Source organism: Phyllostomus discolor, chromosome 8 (genome assembly GCF_004126475.2).
Source record: "Phyllostomus discolor isolate MPI-MPIP mPhyDis1 chromosome 8, mPhyDis1.pri.v3, whole genome shotgun sequence".
Taxonomy (NCBI): Eukaryota; Metazoa; Chordata; class Mammalia; order Chiroptera; family Phyllostomidae; genus Phyllostomus; species Phyllostomus discolor.
The window spans coordinates 104,281,533-104,304,325 of record NC_040910.2 but is presented as its reverse complement, the minus strand read 5'-3'; the positions used below and the strand labels follow the sequence as shown (position 1 = coordinate 104,304,325).

At 49.9% G+C, this 22,793-nt stretch overlaps 2 protein-coding genes across 7 annotated transcripts in view; one reads left to right on the top strand and one right to left on the bottom strand.

The window, feature by feature from the left end:
* FBXL20 (F-box and leucine rich repeat protein 20) overlaps positions 1-9,905 on the top strand; it is a 93,271-nt gene extending 83,366 nt beyond the window's left edge. For 2 of the 3 annotated variants that reach the window (XM_036034418.1, XM_028521017.2), the window contains exons 13-15: positions 437-493; positions 1,481-1,693; positions 3,163-9,905. In XM_036034418.1, coding sequence (XP_035890311.1) covers positions 437-493; positions 1,481-1,693; positions 3,163-3,270 — 378 coding nt within the window. In that variant the 3' untranslated portion in view covers positions 3,271-9,905. The remainder of the gene's footprint in view (positions 1-436; positions 494-1,480; positions 1,694-3,162) is intronic. The other variant, XR_004905000.1, reaches the window with a different exon arrangement.
* A 1,822-nt stretch (positions 9,906-11,727) lies between these two features.
* Positions 11,728-21,466, bottom strand: LOC114503347 (transcription factor CP2-like protein 1). 4 transcript variants are annotated; one of them, XM_028520870.2, is made up of 16 exons: positions 21,265-21,466; positions 20,740-20,822; positions 19,862-20,013; positions 19,655-19,728; positions 18,632-18,737; positions 18,418-18,524; positions 15,660-15,812; positions 15,322-15,432; positions 14,717-14,814; positions 14,438-14,492; positions 14,067-14,160; positions 13,620-13,710; positions 13,098-13,180; positions 12,470-12,615; positions 12,295-12,346; positions 11,728-11,861 (listed from the first exon to the last, which is right to left on the bottom strand). In XM_028520870.2, the coding sequence occupies exons 1-16, from the start codon at positions 21,298-21,300 to the stop codon at positions 11,824-11,826; spliced, it is 1,479 nt and encodes a 492-aa protein (XP_028376671.2). In that variant the 5' UTR covers positions 21,301-21,466; the 3' UTR covers positions 11,728-11,823. The 4 variants fall into 4 exon arrangements, with proteins under 4 accessions (XP_028376671.2, XP_035890316.1, XP_035890314.1 ...); XM_036034421.1 differs by having other exon boundaries at positions 11,729-11,861; positions 13,062-13,180; positions 21,265-21,464; XM_036034422.1 differs by lacking the exon at positions 21,265-21,466 and having other exon boundaries at positions 11,729-11,861; positions 13,062-13,180; positions 20,740-20,917.
* Positions 21,467-22,793: the final 1,327 nt, after the last annotated feature.

Here is a 22,793-nt window from a genome sequence, read left to right as displayed (position 1 = left end):
GAGAATGAGGGAAAAGGTACAAGGATTAAGAAGCATAATTGGTAGGTACAAAATAGAAGGAGTGTTAAGAATAGTATGGGAAATGGAGAAGCCAAAGAACTTATATTCACAACCCATAGATATGAACTATGAACTAAGGGGGGTGGATTTCTGGAGGAAAGGGGATTACCAGGTGGAGGAGGAAAAAGGGACAACTATAATAGCATAATCAGTAAAATGTACTTAAAAATTAAGGCTAGAGAATACCAGATGTGTTGAAGCTTAGCTTCTCAAAAAGCAGATTCAGATAACCGGTGGGATTTCAACCTCAAGATTTCGTTATTTGATAGTTTATCAATCAGATACCAGTTTAGATTACATGTGTAGTCAAGAATGAGGTACAAGCCATGAGTTTGTTTGAAATTACACCTAAAATAAACCTACATGTTTCTTTCAGATAACAGATAGCACATTAATCCAGCTTTCTATACACTGTCCTCGACTTCAAGTATTGGTGAGTTTGACTCGGAAAATTTTATGTTTATTAGATTTAATCAGAACCTAGCTCTTGCTTTCCTCTTGGTGTCTGGCTACCGTTTGGGGAGAGTACGTTTTTCCAAATTGCCAACTTATAGAGGACCAAGGAAGGAACTGAAAATTTAAATGTTTTCTTTATCAGTACTTACAGATTGTTTTAAAAAAACAACCTTGGAAACTGAAAGCTGAAGTGGGAAGTATGAGTTCTCTCTCGCCCATGAATTACTCTCTAAACTGAATGATGGTTAAATTTCGAGAGGTCCCAGGGACAAGATGGCCCAAAACATAGTTTGCTTCACCTTGAGACCAAAACAAAAGCAATCAAGACTACTGCAGGGAGTTCTCTGCTACTGCTTCTAGTAACACTGTGGGGAAGACTTCTGGCTGACCATTCTGTATCTAGGTTTGTTTTGGTGTATTTGGTGATACTTTACTGTCCAAAATTGGGTAAAGGGTTTTGAGTTTTCACGTGTAGAAATAAATGAAGGCCTTAAGGAAAATTGATAAAGTGAAGGGATTTATGTGAAGAGAGGACCACACCTGACAGCTGTAAGAACCAACTTCATTTAATTAACTGGGCATCCCTGTACCAGGTAATTGATATTTAGTCCAAATTCCAGAAATATTGGTGTAGGAAAAGCTTGAGCCCTGCTTGTTCATGTAAAGAAGAAAAGTGTTCATTTGTCTTTGGGGGAAATAATCTTACTTTGTTTATGGAACTGTTTCAGTCATTACATGAATTCGCAAAGTATATTTTGAATCACACAGAAATGTGGATCATTGTCAAAAGCAGGACCCCGGCAACTCTAGTTTGCTTTCTGCACTTTACCGCGTGGGTCTAGTGATGGTTCCACATACATCAAAATCAAACCTGAAAGGTCTCCTCTCTGATGGTAGGCAGGCCTCTGGCTAGGAGGATGCCATAAGGTATTTCAGTGTCCTTCCTTGCTCTGTTTGGCCGCAGAGTCTGTCTCACTGTGAGCTGATCACAGACGATGGAATTCGTCACCTGGGGAATGGGGCCTGCGCTCATGACCAGCTGGAGGTGATTGAACTGGACAACTGCCCACTAATCACAGACGCGTCCCTGGAGCACTTGAAGAGCTGCCACAGCCTTGAGCGGATAGAACTCTATGACTGCCAGCAAATCACTCGGGCTGGAATCAAGAGACTCAGGGTAAAGATGGCTGCCTCACTCTCCAGCTTTCTTGTTCTCGGCACCCTTTCCTCCTTTTATTTTTTTAGATTTAGATTCCTGCAATTATTACATTTACTTAGACATTTAGCAAAGGGGGAAAAGTGGAGGACAAACCTAAAGGCAGATAGTTTCAGCTGGAAATTTAGTAGGAAAATACCCACTGAAGGGGAGACAAGGAGGCCTCCTCCCAGCAGAGTTTCTCCAGTGATGTCCAGACTTGAATAGCATGGCTGGAGTCTAAAGCGTATGCCAGGTTTTGGTTCTAAAGGAAAGAGAGAAATAAAGAAAATATTTAGTTAAATAGGATTTAGTAATTTAATTTGTATTTCCTTTCACATCAACCCCTTTTATTGGGGTTTTTAATTTTTAAGACAACAAATGGATCAGGTAATTCTCTCCCTTTTTCTTTGTGCCCCACCATAGTAGAGACACCCATGTATAGCCAAATGACCAGAAGACAGGTTGCCAGCAAGGAGGTTATAAAAGGCTAGATGAATCTGTGCATTAGAATATTCAGCTCAACAGACATTTATTGGAACATCTGCTTCACACCTGCTGTGAGAAAGGCACTGTGCTTAGTTATCACTTACAACCAACCTCTTAAAAAATTCCATGTTGGCCAAGTGGCACCCGATCATGTAAAGGAGCACCAACTCTCACCTTGATTTCCGCTTGGCCTCAGTCCCGCCTCCCCCATCAGACCTGCACGACTGAGCACGACTGCATTGGGGACTCCTTGCAGCCAGGTTTCTTCTGCTCGCAAAGAGGAGAGCCGCAGGTCAGCCACAGCCTCTTCTGTGGCCCACTCGTACTGGGCTCCTGGCTGTCGGGAGCCTCTTCCGTCTCTGAATCTTCAGAGTCTTTATATGCTCTTCAGGTCCCTTACCACCTCTTCCACTTGAACTTAGCTGTTTATGTGCACGTCCAGACTGTAAAGTCCCTAAGAGCAGGATTCTTCATCTTGACCGTCTTTGTACCCCTCTAATGTAACTAGTACAGTGCCTTGAACATAGTAATTATTCAGAAACTATTCGTGTAGTAAAAACTAGAAGTATATTGTTAAAAGAGGAAATTTTGGTTTTTTAAATATCAGAGGAAATACTGTCTACAGTGACTTGGAATAAAATCGTACTTTAAGCTTATATAGTTTATTTCAACTATGGGAACCAAACGAGGAATCTCCTTTGGCACAGGTTAAGAAACTGATAGGAAGTTTTTCCCCCATTGTAGTGTTATGGAAGCAGGTCCCAAAGTTATGCGAGGTGAGTTAGTCATTTAGAATAATGTGGGATACAGAATAGAACTCAGGCCTCTCAACGTCTGGCTGCTAGTGTTCAGCTTCTGGCCTGCTTTCATGGCCACTCAGCCCCTCAGTGTTTTTTCTGAAAAGCGACATTGCTCTTTCTGTTTAAGCCCTCTCTCTTAGTAATGTTTCTGTCTTGTTTCAGACCCATTTACCCAATATTAAAGTCCACGCCTACTTCGCACCTGTCACTCCACCCCCATCAGTAGGGGGCAGCAGACAGCGCTTCTGCAGATGCTGCATCATCCTATGACAGTGGAGGTGGTCAACTTTGGCGAACTGAGTATTTAATGACACTTCTAGAGTTACCGTGGAGTCTCCAGTGGAAGCGACCCCAGTGTTCTGGGCAAGGGTTACAAAGTGAGGCAGCATCCAGATCCCCAGAGCCACACGTACACACACATACCCACGCTCACCCCACCCATTCTAGCTCTGTGACCGGGGGACTAAAGATCGTGCTGGCTTTAACAAGTGGATTGGTAACACTTTACCATTCCTGTTGGACGTACCCAGAAGAAAATTACAGGCGAGGTAGGGGAAGGGGGCATTCCAGCAACCCAGTGTTACTGCTACTGCAGTTTCTTTATTTTGTTAAGGGGTTTCTTTGGCAAATTTGAAAAAGCAACTGCAGTCCTCCAGGGTCAAGGAAAGCATAGAAAAACAATATATGTTATATCCAGGGACCAGAAAGGAAATTTCTTTGCATCCTATAAATGGTAGCCATCCATTGTGAGATGACTACACAGCTTCCGTGCTTCCTCGTTCCCATGCCAACATGCTGAGCATGCTCACAAAGAAGGCTCCTCCCTTCCACCTTCTGTTTTAGTGTTTGGCCCAGAGGTTTCCTAAATGACTTCATTGAAATCGCTGTGGTCCAAATGTGATTACTTATTCACTCAAATTGTCGCTCTCTGTGGCACTCTTGTGCACCTGTGTCCTCCGTTGCTCCCTCCTGCATCCTCGCTCAGTCTGTCATCTGTTCCTAGTCTGCCTGCTCACAGTTGTTACTCTTTTGCTGTTGTGTTTACAGTTTGCATTTTGGATGATTAGTTGGGGTTACCAAACATTTTTAAAAGAGCCATTATCAATAAATATTTTTTTAATTCTAAATTTTACCATTAGGGGACCCTGCCTGAATCTTTGCCAGTCTGAAGGGAAACTGTTACAGAAGCAAGAAAAGTTATGAAAAGAATTTGAGCTAAAACTATTTTGATGAAAGTAAACTTTGCCCTTTGGTTTCTGTTACATCATGTGCTCTGTGATACGCATGGTATGCCCAGTATTCCCCTGCACACCTTTCCCTCCGTCAAGTCCCACTGGCTTAATGAGGAAAGCAAAATGCATTACTAGCAAAGAGTGGAATGGCAAATCCCAAAACTGAGCCCAAAAGCTGCCACCACCCAAGCTCAGACATGTTGCGTGTTCCCTGAAATCTAGGCATGATCAGTAACATCTCTGATTTGGGTCTGTGAGGTGGTTTTCTTTTAGCAGGAATGCTGGTAGAGCAGCTGTACTGTCTAGCTCATCAGTCTCCCCCACACCCCCGTTTCAGCCCATCAGGAATGCAAGAATGACCCTGTAACAGCTGGTCAACTGCAGGTCAGTGTTGGCGGTGTCATATCTAATATCGAAGCCTCAAAGGACCAGAACCTTTTCAGAACCTGTCATCCGTATATCTCTTGTGCTCCAGACTTCCCATGAATGAAATATGAGTGTAGGCAGATGGAGAAATTGGGGCAGCAAAAAGGAAGTAGGGGGTTCATTGCCTCTGCCCAGCCTGGTTATCAGACCTGAGGGCAAGGTAGAATATTCAGTACCCATGTCTCAGTCAAAGAAGCTTCCCCTCCCCCACCCCAAAAATCGTGCTGGATGAGTTAAATGAGTTTCTGAAATAGTACAGGTAGATTTCTAAACCCCAAGGTTAGAAAGCTTGTATGATTTTTTAATAGGTTGACTTTTTTTTTTGCCTTTTAGAACATTAATGTGCAGCCCCCCGTGACAGTAGATCATCTGCATGACCCAGATGGTTAAAAGACTTGTTTTAGTGCTTCAAGTGCAACGAACATGTGTGAGAGTTACATGTGATTTATTTCCTCCCGGGCAGTCACATGAAAGGGTCTTAGAAATGTGTATTGACCCATCAGTATTTAATGTTATATTTATTTTAAATTCTATTTAATTATTCCCTTTTAAAAACTCAAATTACTTACAGTTTTCATTCCCATTTCCCCTTATCCTGTTTTCAAATTACAGTGTAAGAAACATGCTTTTTAAAGTGAGACTCGCTCTCCTGGCTATACCCCACACATATCAATGTGTATACTTGTACACACACTTCCAAGTGTAGTTCACATGACATTTGGATCCCCAGGTTACTCATTCAAACAAAACTAAAAAGTAATATTTAGGAGCCATCTGCGCCAACATAATTTTTTTATAGTGTCTGAACAAATTGACTATAAAACCCCGATTGATCAGTGAGTATGGATTTGAATTACCAAATAGTTGAGACTGTAAAGGTACTTCTTTACTTGAAAAAGTATATATAAGTTTAAAAGACCCTACTCACCAGCGCTGAGTGTCCTGGAAATGCTGTTTCTCTCCTCAGAGAGTGTACCCACGTACAGGGCCATGTGGACTTGCCCAGGTGACCCCTACCTGTCTGGGCAGAGAACAGCCAAGTGACAGAGTAAAAGCCTGGGGCACGCAGCAGTATGTGGTCAGGCAGGAGATTTGTTCCTTTCTCAAGAAAACTTCAGGCTTGGAAGGAAATACGTTTTTTATGCCAGTCTACAACCTATGCCAGCCAGCTGATGCAATGTACCAGGACTTTGAGAACCCAGAACATGGTAAGTTTTGGTCAGGTGGAAAGGGTCCTGATGTCTTCCTGTTTCAACATCAGGGACACTTGAAAATTTAGTAAGGCTTCCCAGGTGTAAGTCTCCTTAGGAAAAGCTTACTCTTCCATTTGTCTGACTCCAGAGCCCCTCCACACTATGCCTTCCATAATGAAAAACTGCAGCGTGAGCAGAGAAGAGAGTTGGAAGAAGTAAGAAGGTACCTTCAAAGTCATTGCCATAAACCTGCCGATAGCCAGGAGGATTATTGCAGTGTCCTCTGCAGAGAGTCTAAACATGCAGATCATCGTTTTTCCAAGCAGCCTTTCTCCCCTTACATTTTCCAGCATCATCTGCTACATCAGTATCTTCTACATCCTCTTCATTGGCCCCATCAAAGTGATTCCAGCTATTTTTCTTAATTGACTTTTGCCATGTCCTTCTTACACCCATCCTCACTGTCTGTTTAAAGCCTCCCTCTCACCCCCAGTAATGCTGCTTGTCCCTGAGTTCGCCAGTCTGGCTTCCTCCATGGGTCCTCGTCCTGCCCCAGGCAGACTCCTGGGCAGCCTTGCCTGCAGTGACTGGTGAGGCCCGGGCGGCGTAGCACTGGGTACGCTTCGATGTTTGCTTACTGGATTTGAAATCAAACCTGGATGTGAGCGGTTAAAGGGGATCTGGCTTCATTTTTTTCTCCAATATTTGGAATATGAAAGTACATTGTACTTCATGTAAAAAGGGTTTTCTCCTATTCTGCTCTCTAGTGGATGTAAAAGTATTTCTTAAATGTGTTTTGTAAATGTCCACGTTCATGAAATGAGTTGATTTGGCAGACATAATTTAGAAGTTTTACGTATTCCTTGTATCACACATCTTAGAGGGATACCTGGTGAATATTTTTATGATGCTTGATTTTGGGCTTTCCAAACTGAACAGTCAGTATAGCTATAATGCTATCGCAATCAAGTTCTTATATTCTAATTGCCTCGTGAAATGTGTTGTTACTGGTGTGATAGCTCACGAACGCCGTGGGCGGCTAGACGAAGGTTGCGATGGCGCCTGTCTCGGTTTGAAGCTGTTGGGAAATATGATGGTGTCACTGGGAAGAAAGGGGCGGTTCCCTGCCATCTGTATTGGCAGCATCCCCTTAGGGGACTGGATTGTTCTTGAGAGAAAGAACACTTGCCCGTCGTGGTGGCAGACCCTTGGCCATTTAATACGTGCTGTGCTGAAAGTCACGGACTGCTTGTGACCGCCGCCTGGGAGAGAGGAGGTCGATCTGGTCTGCCTTCCGCTCCTTGTGTGCCTGGCGTGTAAGGGTAGGTTTCTGTCCCTGTTGTGGGTCCTGCCGACAGACTCTTTCAGTGGTATGCTTTGAGCGTCTGGAACATTTTATGAAAAGATTGCCCTGTCTGTCTGGCCCACCAGTTCTAGGATCTTGACCCACCTCAAACCCAGGCCATGTGACTTAGCCAAGTTTTGTTTGAGAAGAGGTTTAGGATGTTTGGCTGGACTTGAAGCAGAGCCCTTCCTCTTACAGTGATCTAGGAGCAAAGGACCCTAAAGCAGTAGGAGAATGAGGGGAAATGCGGAGTCTCCGCCTTGCCTCACCTTTATTTCTGTCATAAATTTTAATTGTAACGTTGGAAGGTAGAAAAAGACCATGCCAAAGACCATGTCAGTAGTGTATGATTAATAAAATTTGGCTGTATTTGCTATCTCCAGATGCCCTGACTTACCATCTTGGTTCTCTAGCAAACAGTGTCCCTCTAAGCTTGCCTTGTCACTTGGGCCCTTGTGTCTGCCAGAAACTACCATCGAGGCAAGTGAGTTTTCTGCCCAAAGGACTTTTTGCCCACTCAGGGCAAATCTGCCTATTTTGTCCATTTTCATGCTTAGGAGCATCAGTTGCACTTTTCTGAAGCATCTGATCCTTAAGAAAGTTAATAAAAACCTCTCAGCTGAGTCAGTGAATCTTTGGAGCCCGAGAGAGTTATACTCAATTTTCAGCAGAAAAAAATGTGTCGGACAAGCTCACACGTGGGATGTTAAGAGGACTTCCACAACGTACTCCTTGCGCCTCCACTTCGTGCGTGTCCTGAGTTGGCCCCAGTGGAACTGGATTCCCGGGTGCTGGCCCTCAGTGCTTCCTCCTCCACCAGCCTGGTTCACCGCCCCTTAGGAAAAAGAACCGTGAGCAGCCGGAATGGTGTCGACTGCCCCTGTGTTTTTCAGTGTCTTATTTTGAAGAATTGGGGTGGGAAAATGGTAGGTGAGATTCTTAAAGTAAAGGAGAGAATCGGTTCTGGAACTGGAATGCTTTGCTCAGATATGAGCATCTGCTCTGAACATACAGAAACAGCCGCTTCACATGCGAATGGGTCCGAACCGTTTTTACTGGCAGTGAGAGCCGCTTTCCACACACCTAACCAGAGTCGCCCACGTGGGGGCCGGCACCACAGGAACAGAACCCCCGGGGCTTCCCAGCCGCTTCTGGGCACGGTGGTCGCCGGGGCGAGCGCAGGTAGGCAATGTGAGTCCCCACCCCAAAAAGAGGTGGGAAGAGAGAGGTGTCCAGACAGGCCTTTCCTCTTATGCCATACCCCAAGAACCCAAGGAAACCCTTGAAGTGATGTCTTTTTTTGTTAATTAAAGCGGAAGAAGAACTTCGCCCCACTAAGTTTCGCTTGTCATTGTCTCTCACTACTGTCTCTTATTAATTCCGATCCGTACTGCACTGCCGTTCACACCCACGTATGTGTTTCTGACCTTGGTCTAACCCTTCTCAGCACCCGAAGTCACTGTTTTGTTTTGTGTTTAAGGCACTAGTGAATGAGAACCTAAAGTCTTAGAAAATCCTACTTGAAAAGGAGTTTCTAAATGGCATGGTTTGATTACTTTACCTTTCCTCCCTAAAGACTTGAATGATTTTCTTTCCTAGTGCTATATAATAGATCTGTAATAAGTGAAACCTTTGCTGCTGCTCTTCTGGGTTTACGAGTTTTCTCCTTCCCTTAAGAATAATTTATCTGTTCTTCTCTGGTGACTGTTAATTTCTAGCAAGTGCAGGGAGAGGCGAGCCTGAGATTTCTTCTCTCACTCCCCTTCCCGCCTGGCCCTGAATTACACACTGACCTCTACGACTTCTGTGGGATGGGGCTCATCAGAAGCTGCTTGTGTTTTTTCTCAACTCGTTGCAGCTCTTGGAGCCAGCCCCTGCGGCTCTGGCTGCCCAGCACTGAGGGTTACTTCTTAGTTTTGCCTTTCTCCATTCCTGTTTCATGACTCAGCCTTCAGATGCCTCCCACTCTGGCCGCCTCCATCTTCCTCCCAGGAATCACTTCCAAGTAACCTGCCTTGGGCATTTCCCAGCTGCTCTCCCCCCTTTGCCCCCCTTGCAGTGGTCCTGAGAGCACAGACCTGAGAAGGAGGCCTGTGTGGTGCTCGGAGCACTGTGAGGACAGTCCCTGCCCGGCAGACTCTGCTTGGGGACAGAGATAGATGGGTAAATGGTGCTGTGGGAGACATTTGTGTCTTCACACCAGGCTCTTCCACCACCCGCCGCCCTCCCCCCCCAACTCCCGCCCGCCCGTACTGGCCCCTCTCTGATCCCAGCCCTTGAGGGGGGAAATGCAGAGAAAAGGTGACTGGGAGTGTCTGATCCCAAACACCAATGTCTGGCCGAGGCCTGCCCTGGAGTGCCTCCAAGTGTGGGCGCTGCTGCTTGCCGTCTCCACCAGGCCTGCCCAGCACTTAGCCAGCCGGTCCCTGGGACCAACACGGTCCCCTACGTGGTGACTTCACACCAGGTTCCATTAGCTTTCCAAGTGACTGTTTCCACCCCATACTTTTGGCACTTGAGGTTGCGGGGAAGGGAGCGTTACTCAAAATAAAATCCAAGGTGGCAGTAGAGGATTCCTTCTGCTTTAAAATCTTTGGACTAAAAAGAAATGTTTTTATATATAAATATATAAATTGTTATGTAACTATTATTGTTTCCTGTATGTTCTAATTTTGTTTTATGATGTAATTAAAGGAAATAAGCTGTGAAGACTTTTCATTTTGCTGCGGAAATAGCCTGACTTGGAGCTGTGATTCTTAACTTTCTTGAACCCTAGAACTGCAGAGGCTCCTGAGGCTGAATGAAGGGGCTTCTTTTGGCATCCTTATATTTTTAAATATTATGTAACTAGTAATCTTTATTTAATAACTCATTAATAGCCTTTTCTAATACCTTGAACATGTCTAAGAAAAACAAAAGACATATAAATCAGTTTCTGAAAATTTTTGTCTTACTTTGATACTAACAGTTCAACCCGAGTCCCTTGCCTGTGCTGAGGGATGCCCTTACCTCGGCTAGGAAGGAGTGCGGGCGGGGCAGTGAGATGGCTAGGCGCACGGACTCCCAAGTCCCATCGCCCGGCTCCCACCCGAAAGCCAGGCGTCCCATCTCACTGTTACAGTAGGGGTAACGGTACTTCGAATTGTGACGATTGAAAGAGTTAATAATGGCACGCTGTAAACACATGTTACCTGCTTTTATTCACTTCAGGAAGTAATTTCAGTGTCTGGTCTGTGTTAGAGGCTCCTAGGTTGAGAGATACACAGAAGTTAATGATACGGGGTCTCTGTCCTTTTGGTGGAGGTGCGCAGTGGAGCCAACCCTGCCATCTGAACTTGAACCTCAGGGCGTCTGTCCTGCCGTGAGACACCCCTGGACAGCCCTGTGGGCTGACAGGCCCTGCTTGAAATCGATGGATCCTGCACGAGGCAAAGGCCCGGTCCGAACTGGTCATCTACGTGAGGCCAACGGGGTCCCTTCCAGGGGTACGAGCAGGTGCCTGCTCAGTTTTCCATATTGAATCATCCCTGAATGTTGAGGGAGGCACTTAGTGGGTCTCCAGGGGTAAGTAGACTTCCCCTTCCCCGTCCATTCTTAGTTCAGCCCATGTTTAGAGCCAGTCTCCTTCCCAGCCTCCCTAGCCAGAGGCTGTCTGGTTTAAAGCTCACCAAAGATGGTCAGTAAATGGTAATTATTAATAAGAAATTAAGCAGGTAATCTTTAAGAAGGTGCCTTGGCCTGTTTTCTACTCCGTGCATGTGGCTTTTCCCAATTCGGTATGTTTGAACATGGTAAACATTTCGAGAGAAGGGATGAAAAGTAAGAGTAAGATATGGCCTAGTATCACTTTAAAAAGCACTTAATGTAAAAATTTCTACTTGGAGAAATATCCACCAAAAAATCAGTTTCAGGTGGATTACAGATCTTAAAAGTAAAATGCAAAATTAAAATTTAAACTTCGAGAAATGTTTATAGCCTTAACATAGGGAAAGACTTCTTAAGACCTACAAATTAAAAGATTAATAAATTCAACTACATTTTAAAAATGAAACCCTGTGGCCTTAGTGTTCAAGAATAGCTATGGTATTTCCCAGATATCTAGAACCAGTCAGATGAGCACAGTGATAGTTGAATGGTCTTTTGGAGGCTGAATAGTTTTTGCCGAAACTAGTTGAAAAAAGTAAATCCAGCCACGTTGATTTATTCCTTTGTCCCAGACCCCGTCGCTTGCCTTAGTCCACAGTTTAGGCAGAAGACATTTCTCCAAGAGAACCGTTCCACCAAGAAACTTGAACAAGCATTTAATATGTATGTGGTGTGTATTTGCAAAAATGAAAGGGGTAAGTAGAATTTTAAACACAAAATAAGGAGCAGAAGCTCATCATCAAAACCATTTCCTGGGTGTTTTGCCCCAGGCCTGGCCAGCTCAGCTCCTCCTAGGAAGCTGGGTCCCAGGGTCCAGCAACTGTGGGTGCTAAGCAGAAGAAATGTGAGCCTGGGGGCTGCTGGCTCCTCCCCAGGGGGAGGACACAGGGTGGTTTGGCTCTTCACCTGGACTGGAGCCTGGTTAACTTGGCCCCGGAGAACCAGGCTGGTGTCCGTCTGCTGCTGCAGGGCGCCCCTGGGCCTAGGTCAGAACCAGGTAGTAGCCATCTGGATTCTGCACTGAAAGCAGTAAAAAGGGCACCGCTGGGTTGGGGCCGGCCCCCAGCCGCTACCGCTGCACTGCAGCAGGCTTCCACACCCAACTGTTCATTCAAAGCCATGTTTTCTAGGGAGCTGCCTGTGGACTGGAGCGTCGTGGGGGATGGGGGTCGGGGGGAGAGAGCGGGTATCCGAATAACCAGAACTACCAGCTGACCGGTCAGCAAGCATCTGCCCTCCTGCCCCCTGTGATTGTTGCAGGTTGGGTGGGGCAGAAGAGAAACAGGGTCTTCCTTTGTAATAACTCCCTAACAGAGAAATTGGGGCACTTTTTTCCCGTCTTGAGAATGCTTTCTTTTCCAGTCACGGTTTTCCTGAGCAATAAATAGCTTTTTAGCTATATGAATCTCTGTCCCTCTGACAAAAAGCTAGCATCTCCCTCTAAAACCCCTACCTTTCTTCACCACAGCCACAAAGTATGATTCATCCTTAAGATTCTGAACCACCTGCAAGGGAGAAGGGGTCACTGGGACAATTTGGTCCTTACAGCCAAACAGGCCAGGGTAGGGAGAGGGAAACAGGTGAGCCAGACCTTTATGGGTCCGTATAGGGCAGCGCCACCCCTTTACCTGGTCGCTGAGGAGAATGAGAATCCCCCCAGGGCCCTGGTGGAAGAGACGATGGATCTGATTGGCCGGGAGTGCTAAGAGCTCTGCCAGTTTCCCCATCAGCTCTATGGCGCTGAGTTCATCCAGAGAAATCTCTTGATAAAAGCCTGGGGTGTGGGCAGCACAAGGGCAGGGGGTTAGTGGGGGAGGGGCTCCAGGGGTGGCCCCGGTTACCAAGAGGGTGCAAGGGGGTGGGGGTGAGGGGGGAGAGTGAAGAAGGAAAAAGGCTTTGGATCCACTTAGTCTTCACCTATTCCTCGTCTTTGGGGAGGCCTCAGACTGAGGGGAGCCCCCAGTTGAAAGAGGAGATGGCTGTGTATGACTGAAACCCAAGTACGCTAAAAGGATTGGAATGTTGTAAACCCGCATACAAATAGACAAAATCAAACGGGGTTAGGGAGGAAACAACGGAGGAATAAACCCAGCAAGACATCCTGGAAAGAGGGCTGATCTGGTCGTGGGAGGCAGGGAATCCTAAGGAGGGCCCTCTGGTCCTAGGAGTGGTGGGCCATCACCCTCTCCCCAAGCCAGCAGAGATTTCATGCAGCCACACCTGAATTTCTTCTGGAGAGAGAGTCCGGAACCTCACCTGAGTCAGGGTTCTTAGAAACCTCATTGTCTTGCCTAGAGGTCTCCTGAGCCACATACAAAGTCAGCCGGTGTCGGATGGGCCTGGGCCAGGAAAACAGTCTGAGTATCAGCCCTTCATATCCGAACTAACAGCTCCCCCTTTGAACCCCCATCCCTGGGAGAGACCCTGCCTCCTCCCAGATCTCCAGGGAGAAGAAAAACATGAAGCATTTCTCAAGCATTTAATGAATGCTGGATACTGGGGGATAGAAGGTGAGCAAAATCTCGTCCCCAGAAATTGAGTGAAGCATATGGGACGGCCACAGAAGTCCAGGAGCCTAATGTGTCAGCCCAGCCCTGCCAGCCTGTTCTGTGCCTTTAGGCAGGCCAGTGTCCTCTCTGGGCCAGAGTTTCTTCCTCTGTGGAATAAGGATCCTTTAAGATTGCCCCTTGACTTGAACATTCTATGAAACATGACTCCTAGCTGAAGTGGTAGGTGCCACCAGAGTGGGAAGGGACCCTGGCTGGCAGTGCCCAGCACCTGGCTCTGAGGGTATTGAAAAGGCGGATCCCGTCGGCAGCCCCGCAGATCTGGATCAGGTCCTGCCGGGAAAGCTTCATCAGATCAGTGCCTGCAGAGGCAGACAGGGCCAGGTTGGGGGAAGAGGCCTGGGCACACGGTTGGCGAGGGACACTGTCCGATGTTAGTCTGCAGATAGCCCTCGTATCCCCGGAGAGTCAGACTTAGATTCAGACCCCCCGCTCTGCTGCTTGCTGGTTGTGTATCCTTGGGCAAGTCACTTGACCTTTCTGAGCTCTGTCCTCAATGGGTAGTGTGTAAATTATATAGAAGGATAGAAGAGAACCTGGCATGCATGGTACCGGCAACACTTAGCCCTCAGTAGAAGTTAGTTGAAGGGCACAGAGAAGCCAGGACAGAGGCCGGCTTCCTGCTGAGTGTCCCACCCTCAGTCCCCTACAGCCTCACCAGTGAAATTGGCTAGAGTCCGGCAGTAGCTGGAGAACCTGTGCCAGTGTAACCACTGCTGCGTCTCCAGGACGGAAGCTCCGGGGTTCAGATCCTGAGACATAAAGAAGGCAGCCTTGGTAACCCCATGGACCCACAGACTGAGAAAAAGGGGTAAGGGACAGAGCCCCGCCCTCGGGGGCCCCAAGTCTGAGAGGAAAGGCTCATCCTGCGGGTGGGAAGTGCCCCCTCCCATCAGGGAAGTTTTGTGACCTGTTGGCCATACCACATCCGTCCACCAGGGGGCAGGGCCACCCTACTCTGGAGCGTGAGATGAAGCTGCTGAGAAGGCTTTAGGACAGAGAGTGGATAATTGGAAAGGAAAAACTCACCTCAGCTGGGCTGCCCCCCAAGGTGTCCAGAATGAATGGGGGTGAACAGCAGAACCTGTGGGGGAGTAGAAAGTCAGGGGCTCTGCAGAGCAGTGCAGCCCGCTGCCTGCCCTGGGAGGCAGAGCTGGCCAGGTGTCATCCCAATTGTTCCCGAGAGCACAGGGCTGAGCCTCTCCCCCAGCCTCAGCACACCACCTCTCAGCGCTCCCCTCCCCTCCCCGATGTCTTCTCTTCACTCTCACCCCAAAGGGCTGGTAGGCGGTGTTCATCCCCACTCACCTCTCCGGGGACAGGAGCTTGCAGGAGTGGGGGGAGGTCAGAGCCAGAGGGCTGAGAGCCTGGTAGGGTCCTGCACTGGGCTCTGGCCATGGGGAACACTGTGGGCGAACAGCAGCGTGGGCCCGGACACCCTGAGGGCAGTGGTGGCTGTCCCTCACCTCCCCCGTCTGCCTGTCAACAGCTGACAAGGTGTCTCCCTTGGGCCAGACTTGGTCCCTGCCCTAGGAGTCCGTGACAAGCAGGTTAAGTTTCCACACGCAGGAAGAGAGAACACTAGCCTGCAGGTCTGGCTTGGAGGGTTGGGGCAGACTTCCTAGGGGAGCTAGCCAGAAGCAGCAGCATCAGGAAGGGAGGCACCCCAGGCAGAGGGAGCAGAAGTGTGGTGGCAGCAATGGCAGGGCACAGGAGAGGCAGCCTGGAAGGTGTCAGCTCCTGGAAGTCTTGAAGAGATGGTGCACTATGTCTTTGCGGGGAGCAGGTGGAATCACAGAGAGGGGGGTGACCGTCCTGGAGTCGCCGCAGCCCGTGGGGCCTCAGTTTCCCCAGGTGTACAATGAGGATCTTTCCGCCAAACCTCTCTTCCCATCCCTGCCTCCCCAACACACCTCCACGAAGACTGTGCTCTCACAGGCAGTCTGATACTTGTGTCTCTCGTGCAGGGGCTGCTTCTCGATCTTCTCCCGGTCAGTTTTCAGTTTGCGGTCAGCTCCTTTGGGCTACAAGAGGGAGGCATGGAGACCTCGGAGGCCCCTCTGACCTGTACACTTGTCATCACAGAAGGGACTCTCAGAAAGAGATCAAGCCCCATGCCTCTGTGTGCAGAGAAGGGAAGGGTTCCAGAGATGGGACTGGAGGCTGAGGGCCCACGGCCAAGTGAGCCAGAATCCACGCCGCCAGCAAGGCCCTGAGAGGGAGGGGGGAGGGGACCCAGCGCTGCCTTTACCTTGAACACCTTGATGAGGCAGCCAGCTGAATGCAGGTGTTCAGGTGGAAGCTCCTTGTCACTGGGCTTGAAAGTGTCAATCTGGAGGCGGAAGGGGACACCTTTCTCTCCACCTTTCTTCCGAGGCGTGAACTCGGTGCTGATGCAGTGAACCTGAGGCGGGGAAGAAGCAGTGCAACTCCAGGTCCCACCTACATTCTAGGGGTTCCACCTAAAACCTCTTGCCTGCCTGTCACCTGCCAGCCACTTTCCATTCCCAAGCAACGTCTATGTGCAAAGGGCAATTTGACTAGGTTCTTTCTCGTGTTCAGAATCCTTCAGCAGCTCCCCAAGGCTATGGGATGAGAAGCACAGTTCCTGCCCCGGCACAGGAGCACCTGGCAGGGTCAAGTCAAGCCTCGCTGCACGGCTGCTCTCGCCCATAATGAACCCGCTGACCCATCTAGACAGCCTGCGCCCTGCACTCCCGCAGCACTCTCCCTGGGACTCTCCCCCTGGAAGGCTCTCACTGCTCACATCTGAGCCAAGACAACCCATTACAGGGTGGGGTTGTCAGTTAACATTAGGGATGCCCAGTTAAATTTGCACTTTAGGTAAACAACAAATAAGTTTTTATTAATTTTTTAAAAGATTGTATTTATTTTTGGAGAGAGGGGAAGGAAAGGAGAAAGAGAGGGAGAGAAACATCAATGTGTTTCAATGCCTTTCACACACCTCATACTGGGGACCTGGCCCACAACCCCGGCCTGTGCCCTGACTTGGAATCAGCTGGCGACCCTTTGGTTCACAGCCCAGGCTCAATCCACTGAGCTATACCAGCCAGGGCAACAAATAACTTTTTAGTATAAGTATGTGCCATGTATTTATTACATCAGATATACTGAAAAAAAATCTTTATCTAAAATTCAAATTTAGCCCTGGCTGGCATAGCTCAGTGGATTGAGCCCGGGCTGCAAACCAAAGTGTCGCAGGTTCGATTCCCAGTCAGGGTACATGCCTGGGTTGCAGGTCATGACCCCCAGCAACCGCACATTGACGTCTCTCTCTCTCTCTCTCTCTCTCTCTCTCTCTCTCTCTTTCTCCTTCCCTTCCCTCTCTAAAAATAAATAAAATCTTTAAAAAATAATAAAAAGAAATTCAAATTTAACTGTCTGCTTTTTTTTTTCTTTACTCCCCCCCACCCCAAATCTAGCAGTCTACTCCAGGAAGCCTTCCTGGTCTGCTCCCCACATGGCTTGTAACCTCTGGGCTCCTCTTAGTACCCAGATTCCAAGGGCAACCAGGGTCTTCCCCTCCGTTCACACCCGCTGCTCACTACCACCTTCCCACAATCCTGCGAAGAGCAGTTATAGGGTCTAACTTCAAGAGTGGGGAAACGGAGGCTTCCAGAGAGTATGTGATCTGGGCAAGGTCCATTCTAGGAAGGGGTGGAACTGGCACTGAGCCACAGCTGCCTGCCTCCTCGTCCAGGTGTTCAGACCACAGGGGGCACTCAGAAATGGACTCACAGGTGACTTGGACAATATTGTTTGATCAGGAAGGGAAATCTACTCAACACAGCAAATGTGGGGAACACTGAAAAATATAGAAGGATGCAGGCCTCTCCTATCACTCGGCCCCTCGGGGACACACTGCTGGCGTTCAAGCATTGCCTCCTCCTGTCTTTTCTCTGGGCAAGAAATGGGGGGAAATTGTGTACACACACACACACACACACACACATTTTTGGTTTTTACAAAATAGAGATTAAACTTGAAATACAAGTTTGTATTCTGCCTATTCTTTACACACAGGGAAGCAGTTCTCTTGTGACGAACTATTTCTGAGTTACCGCTTTGATGGCTGCCCAGCTTCCACTGTAAGTCTCTACTAAACTTACTTAGAAGTCAGCCCCCTCCTGAGGGACATTCTGATTATCCCCAGACTTCTATAGGACAAATTTCTTTAAGTGGAGCTACTGGGTAAAAAGGTATGAATATTAAATTTAATCAATGTAAGGGCCGCCACACCTGCAGAGCGGGTGTGCCGGTCTGCATTCTCAGGAAAGGAGAGAGTCGTTTCCCCAGCCTTACCAATCACAGCTTTCTGAGTCTTTGAACAGCTATATATATAAAATATTTTTAAAAATTCTTTTTCAATTACAGTCAACATTCAATATTTTTCTTATTCCTTTGGGTATAGAGCATAGCGGGAGACATTTATATAATTTATGAAGTGGTCTCCCCCAGTAATTTGAGTCCCCACCTGGCATCGTACATAGCTATGACAGTGTTATTGGTTACATTCCCTATGCCGTACTTTACATCCCCATGACGTATGCGAAATCTTAATGATCATTTTATGAGGCTGAACTGTCTACATTTGGTATCTTTATATAAACTGTCTGCTTACACCCCTCACCTATTTTTCTACTGGGCTTTCATCAATTTCTTTCTTATTGATATAAGAGAACTTTTTATATATCAAGGATATAATACATTAGCAACTGTTTTTCCCATTTCGTGTCTCCATTTCGCCCAGGTATAGCAGACCATGACTTTGTATGAGGCTACGCCCTGTGTTTTGGAGTTTCTTCCGTTGCTTTAATATTCGACAGGTCCTGCCTTATGATGAGATTCCATAAGCCTTCATCCATACTTTTTCCTCAAGGTGTTTTCTGGAAGTGATTTCTTCTTGTCCTGTCACCCCCACCGAAAGTCCCCGTCCTTTCCCACCGCGGCTGCTGCCCCCTCCACGTGACTGGCAGCTTCAGGCTCACCTGCAGGAAGAGGGAGGTCCTCTTGGCCGGGTCCCAGTGAAACTCCACCGCGTTGAGCTGTGAGGGCGGCGCCTGAGGTTCTATCAGCCCCACGGACAGCGGCACATCTGCAGGCACAAGGTGGCAAGCGGGGAGCAAGGCTCCTCCCTCCCCGGCCACAAGGGCTTCCAAGCCAGAGCGTGGCCCCAAAGGGTCCACGGCCCCTCCCACTCACCGATGTCGAGGATGCGGTCCCCGGGCCGGCTCCATCTCCACCCATCCAGCTGCTGCTGCTCCGTGTACTGCAGGCGCCGGTCGTGGAACACCACCCGCGCCACACTCTGCGGGCGCAGGCGGGCGTGGCGCGTGGGTCAGAGGGTTCCTGGGTGTGTGGGAGGCACTTCCCGCACCTGGGTAGGCCAGCCATCCACCCTCCCTCCCCCCACTTGCTTCCCACTCCCAATGGGCGTAGTAAGTCTTAGAATCACTGCGTTTGTGTCCAGGTGCCCACCTGCCCCTCACTCACAAACTGTAAGGGAACTTAGAGACCCTGGGCCTCGGTCTCCTCATCTGTAAAATAGGGGGGTTCATCCCTCCCCACTCTTAGTCACTCGACCCGTCTCTTTTCTTTGCAGCGTTTATCAATTTGCAATTTGTAAATCACCTTCTAATCACATATAGTTTGTGTAATTACACATCTGTCTCGCTCAGTAGAGTGCAAGCCCCCTGAGGAAAGGAACTACATCTGTTTCTTTCCTGCCGAGTCCCTGGCTCAGAGAAGAACAGTTTCTGGCCATAAATGGGAGCTATGTGAATCATTTTCTGAGGGAAGGCGTCATCCAGTTCTGCTACTTACTGGCTCTGTTTCCTTGAGAAATACCTAGCCCCGGGGTGTCGAACTCATCTTCACCGGGGGCCACACCCGCCTCGCGGTGGCCTTCGAAGGGCCGAGATCATTTTAGGACTGTGCACATGGGACTACTCCTTAATAGTTAAGGAGTTGAAATTGCACTCAGCCCTTGGAAGGCTACCGCAAGGCGGGTGTGGCCCCCCGGGTGAGGATGAGTTCAACACCCCTGACTTAACTTCTCTGTGCCTGTTGCTTCAACAATTCCTGCCCATCACTGTGAAGGTCAAATTAAAAGGCGGACTTGGGAGGGTTCTACTTAACAATGACATCACAGTGATGACACTGGCTTCCTGCCCAGAGGGACAGTCATACCCAGCCTTTGCCAGATCTGGGAGGAGATGCACCTACCTTCAGCAGCCGGGGCCCCTGGCTGGCATCACCGCTCTTGGAGGTGCAGAGCATCTGTACCTCGTAGGACTGGCCTGGGAGAAGTTAAGGGGATGGGTGAACCCCGCTCTGAGGGGCAGAGATGGTGCCCACCTCCCCAGCCCACCGTGGCACAGCCCCCAGAGCTGGCTGCTCCGCTAACCCCTTTCCTTCCCAGGCCCAGCGTACCCTGGTTCAGGTAGGTGAGGGCCTCCTCCTGCTGCTTCACGGCTGGGGAGGTGGCTGCACAGAGCACATACTGGAATGTGGGGCTGGGAGGCTCCGTGCTGGGGATGCTGGGCAGCTCCTCCTGCTTCAGGTAGGGCAAGGGCAGGGACTCCCTGCCGGGGAGAGGAGAGCACTGCCTGCTTTCTGCCCTTTCCACCCCACCCCCTGTGGGGCTGACTCTCTCTGCCAGGTCCTGTCTCCAGGGAGCCTCCGGTGTCCTGAGGCAGGCACTCCAGCAGCAGCCAGGGCCAGACGGGCCCCCCTTTCAGCTCCTGTGGCCTCCAGGAGACCCCCGTTTAGATGCAAGTCCCAGCCCTGGCTGGTGTGGCTCAGTGGATTGAGCACTGGCCTGTAAACCAAAGGGTCGCAGGTTCAATTCCCAGCCAGGGCACATGCCTGGGTTGTGGGCCAGGTCCCCAGTTGGGGGTGCATGAAACACATCCACACACTGATGTTTCTTCCCCTCTTTCTCTCACCCTTCCTCTCTGTATAAAAATAAATAAATAAAATCTTTTTTTTTTTTAAAGATTTAAGTCCCAGATACTCCCAAACATCTGCAAACAGCTGGAGTCAATTACTTGTTTGCAACCTTAGGGCTTGCCTGATATCAAGTCAATGCCCAACCAAAGTATCCTGAGCAGGTAGTGGTCAAAGTGTTTTGAGGTGGCCCAGGACCCACTGAACTCCAGGTACATTTGACCACTGCCCACCCTCCAAGGAACCCGAGAGCAGGAAGCCCATCGCCCTCCACCTGAAATAGACGGCCCCACCGTGTCCACCACAGCTCAGAACAGGGCCTTCCTTTCCTGGGGACCCAGGGAAGCAGGTCTGGCCCTTACCTGAGCAGGCTACTTGGAGGCCCAGAGTACAGTTCCCCAGGGCTGGGCCACAGGTGCTCCGGCTGGTTGTGCCAAAACAGCATCTTGGAAAGGGAGCAGGGCCAGGTGTGTGGCAGAGAGCTCCACACTGGGTTGGGCTGGAACCACTGGGCGGTCCACCTGGGGCCTCAGCCTCTATATGCAGAAGCAAACCCACTAAAGGGTGGGGTGAGGCCTGGGGCCTCTGATTGGCTGAGCACCCAGGGGTTGAGGAAACTCTGGAACTATTAGGCAGCCCGAGCTGGGGGTTAATGAAGAAATGGTGTCCCCAGTGCTCCCTACCAATCATTAACTTGAAGGGGAGATGGTGGTACAGCAAAAGGAAGTCACAAGGATGGACGCCCATGCCCCCACCGTTCCCCAAGAGGCCGGGAGACAATGAGGGGCATGCTCAGGTTTCAAGATTGGCCCCAGACCCATGAGCCATGTGGAATCCTGAGACCTATGGGCCTGGACACTCCTCGTGACCCATGGAAAGAACCTGACCACTCCCAGGGGACAGGACAAGCAGACATGCAGCATCACATGGACCTGCGAAGGGTCTTTGCCCCTCGCTGGCCTCGCACCCTCCTCTCCTCTGACCCCCACACACAGGTGCACTGATGGCAGGACACCTGTCCCTTTGCTGGCGCTGCCCGGCCAGGGGACTGGAGTTTACAGGACATAGTCCGGCTTGCTGTGGAAACAACTTGGGGAGGGAAAGCCCGCCTGTGGGGAGGAGAGGGGTGTGCTTGGTGGGGGACTGGTCCCTGGTCCCCAGGCAGTAGAAGGAGTGGGGCTCCAGTGGGGTGGGTTTCTTTGTCCCTCCTCCCTCCTTCCGGGGGGGTAAGGGGTGGATTGTGTTTATGGGCAAATACAGTCTGCCTGGGGGAGGGCTTCCTTCCTCGTGATCTGCCCCTGTTTTCACTGTACACAGACAGCCCCAGCCCCCGGTGCCCACCCACCGACTTCTGTGTTTGGTATAAACAGACAAGGGCCTTGCAGAGAGACAAGGCTCTAAACACGCAGCCTGAGCTCAGGTGATCCTGGCTATCCCGGCTTTGCGATCCGAGGAGCCTGCCTGCTGGGGGGAGGGAAAACCACAGCGTCCCCTGCCCCCACACCTGGCAGGGCACCTCCATCTCCAGGTACCTGGTCCTTGGTTTCTGTACCTGCTTTCTCTTTCTATAAAGCCAGGCAAAATGGAAGAGGGGAGAAGAAGGGAATGGGAACATGCCTGCCACTGGGGGCCAAAGAAGCCCAAGCACCCGAGATCCTGTGATAAGATCCCAAAGACTTGGAGGGCTCACCCACCGCTCAAAGCCGGATTCAAGGCAAAGAGACCTCCACGGAGCCCTCCAAGGTTGGGCAGAGAAGGATCCCAGGAAGGCCAGGGGAAGGGGCAGGGGCGGGGCCCTGGCCTCCTTAGCCCTGGCCTGGGAACAGCAGGGTACGGAGGGCAGAGGAGATAAGCAGGTGGATGGAAGTAGAAAAGGTGGAGGCTGGTGTGGGCCCCCTTTGAGGACATCCCCAGGAGCAGGTCCTGGGAGGGGACTCCAACTCCAGCACCCAATCCCCTGCCCTCTCACCCACCCTCCATGTCCCAAGCTGCTGATCTTTCCCTCCCCTGCCCTGGGTTCCGTCTCTGCCTACTGGCTGCTACTCCTTCCTTCCACCCTTTTGCACCTCTGTCCCCACCCGGGTGTTTCTGGGCCTGTTCCTGGTTTTCTGCGGCTCTCTCTCTAAGGAAAGAGCCCGGGCCTGAGGCAGTGGATCCCGGCCACTTGCAGCCCCGCACCCCTGCACCACTCTTGCACTGTGCCCCGTGGCCAGCATGGCAAAGGGTCTGAACCACCCACCCTCAAGCCCAGAGAGGCCCTAGGAAACTCCTGGTCCAGGCAGCCCACCCTCAGAGAACTCTCAGGCCCTGGCAGGTGTGAGGCGCCCCCCACCCCACCCCCGCCAGGAGGCAGAGGCGTGGCCCAGAAGCCCTGTCTTTGCCTTTCTGCATGGGAGCGAGGCCTCTCCCCGGCCCA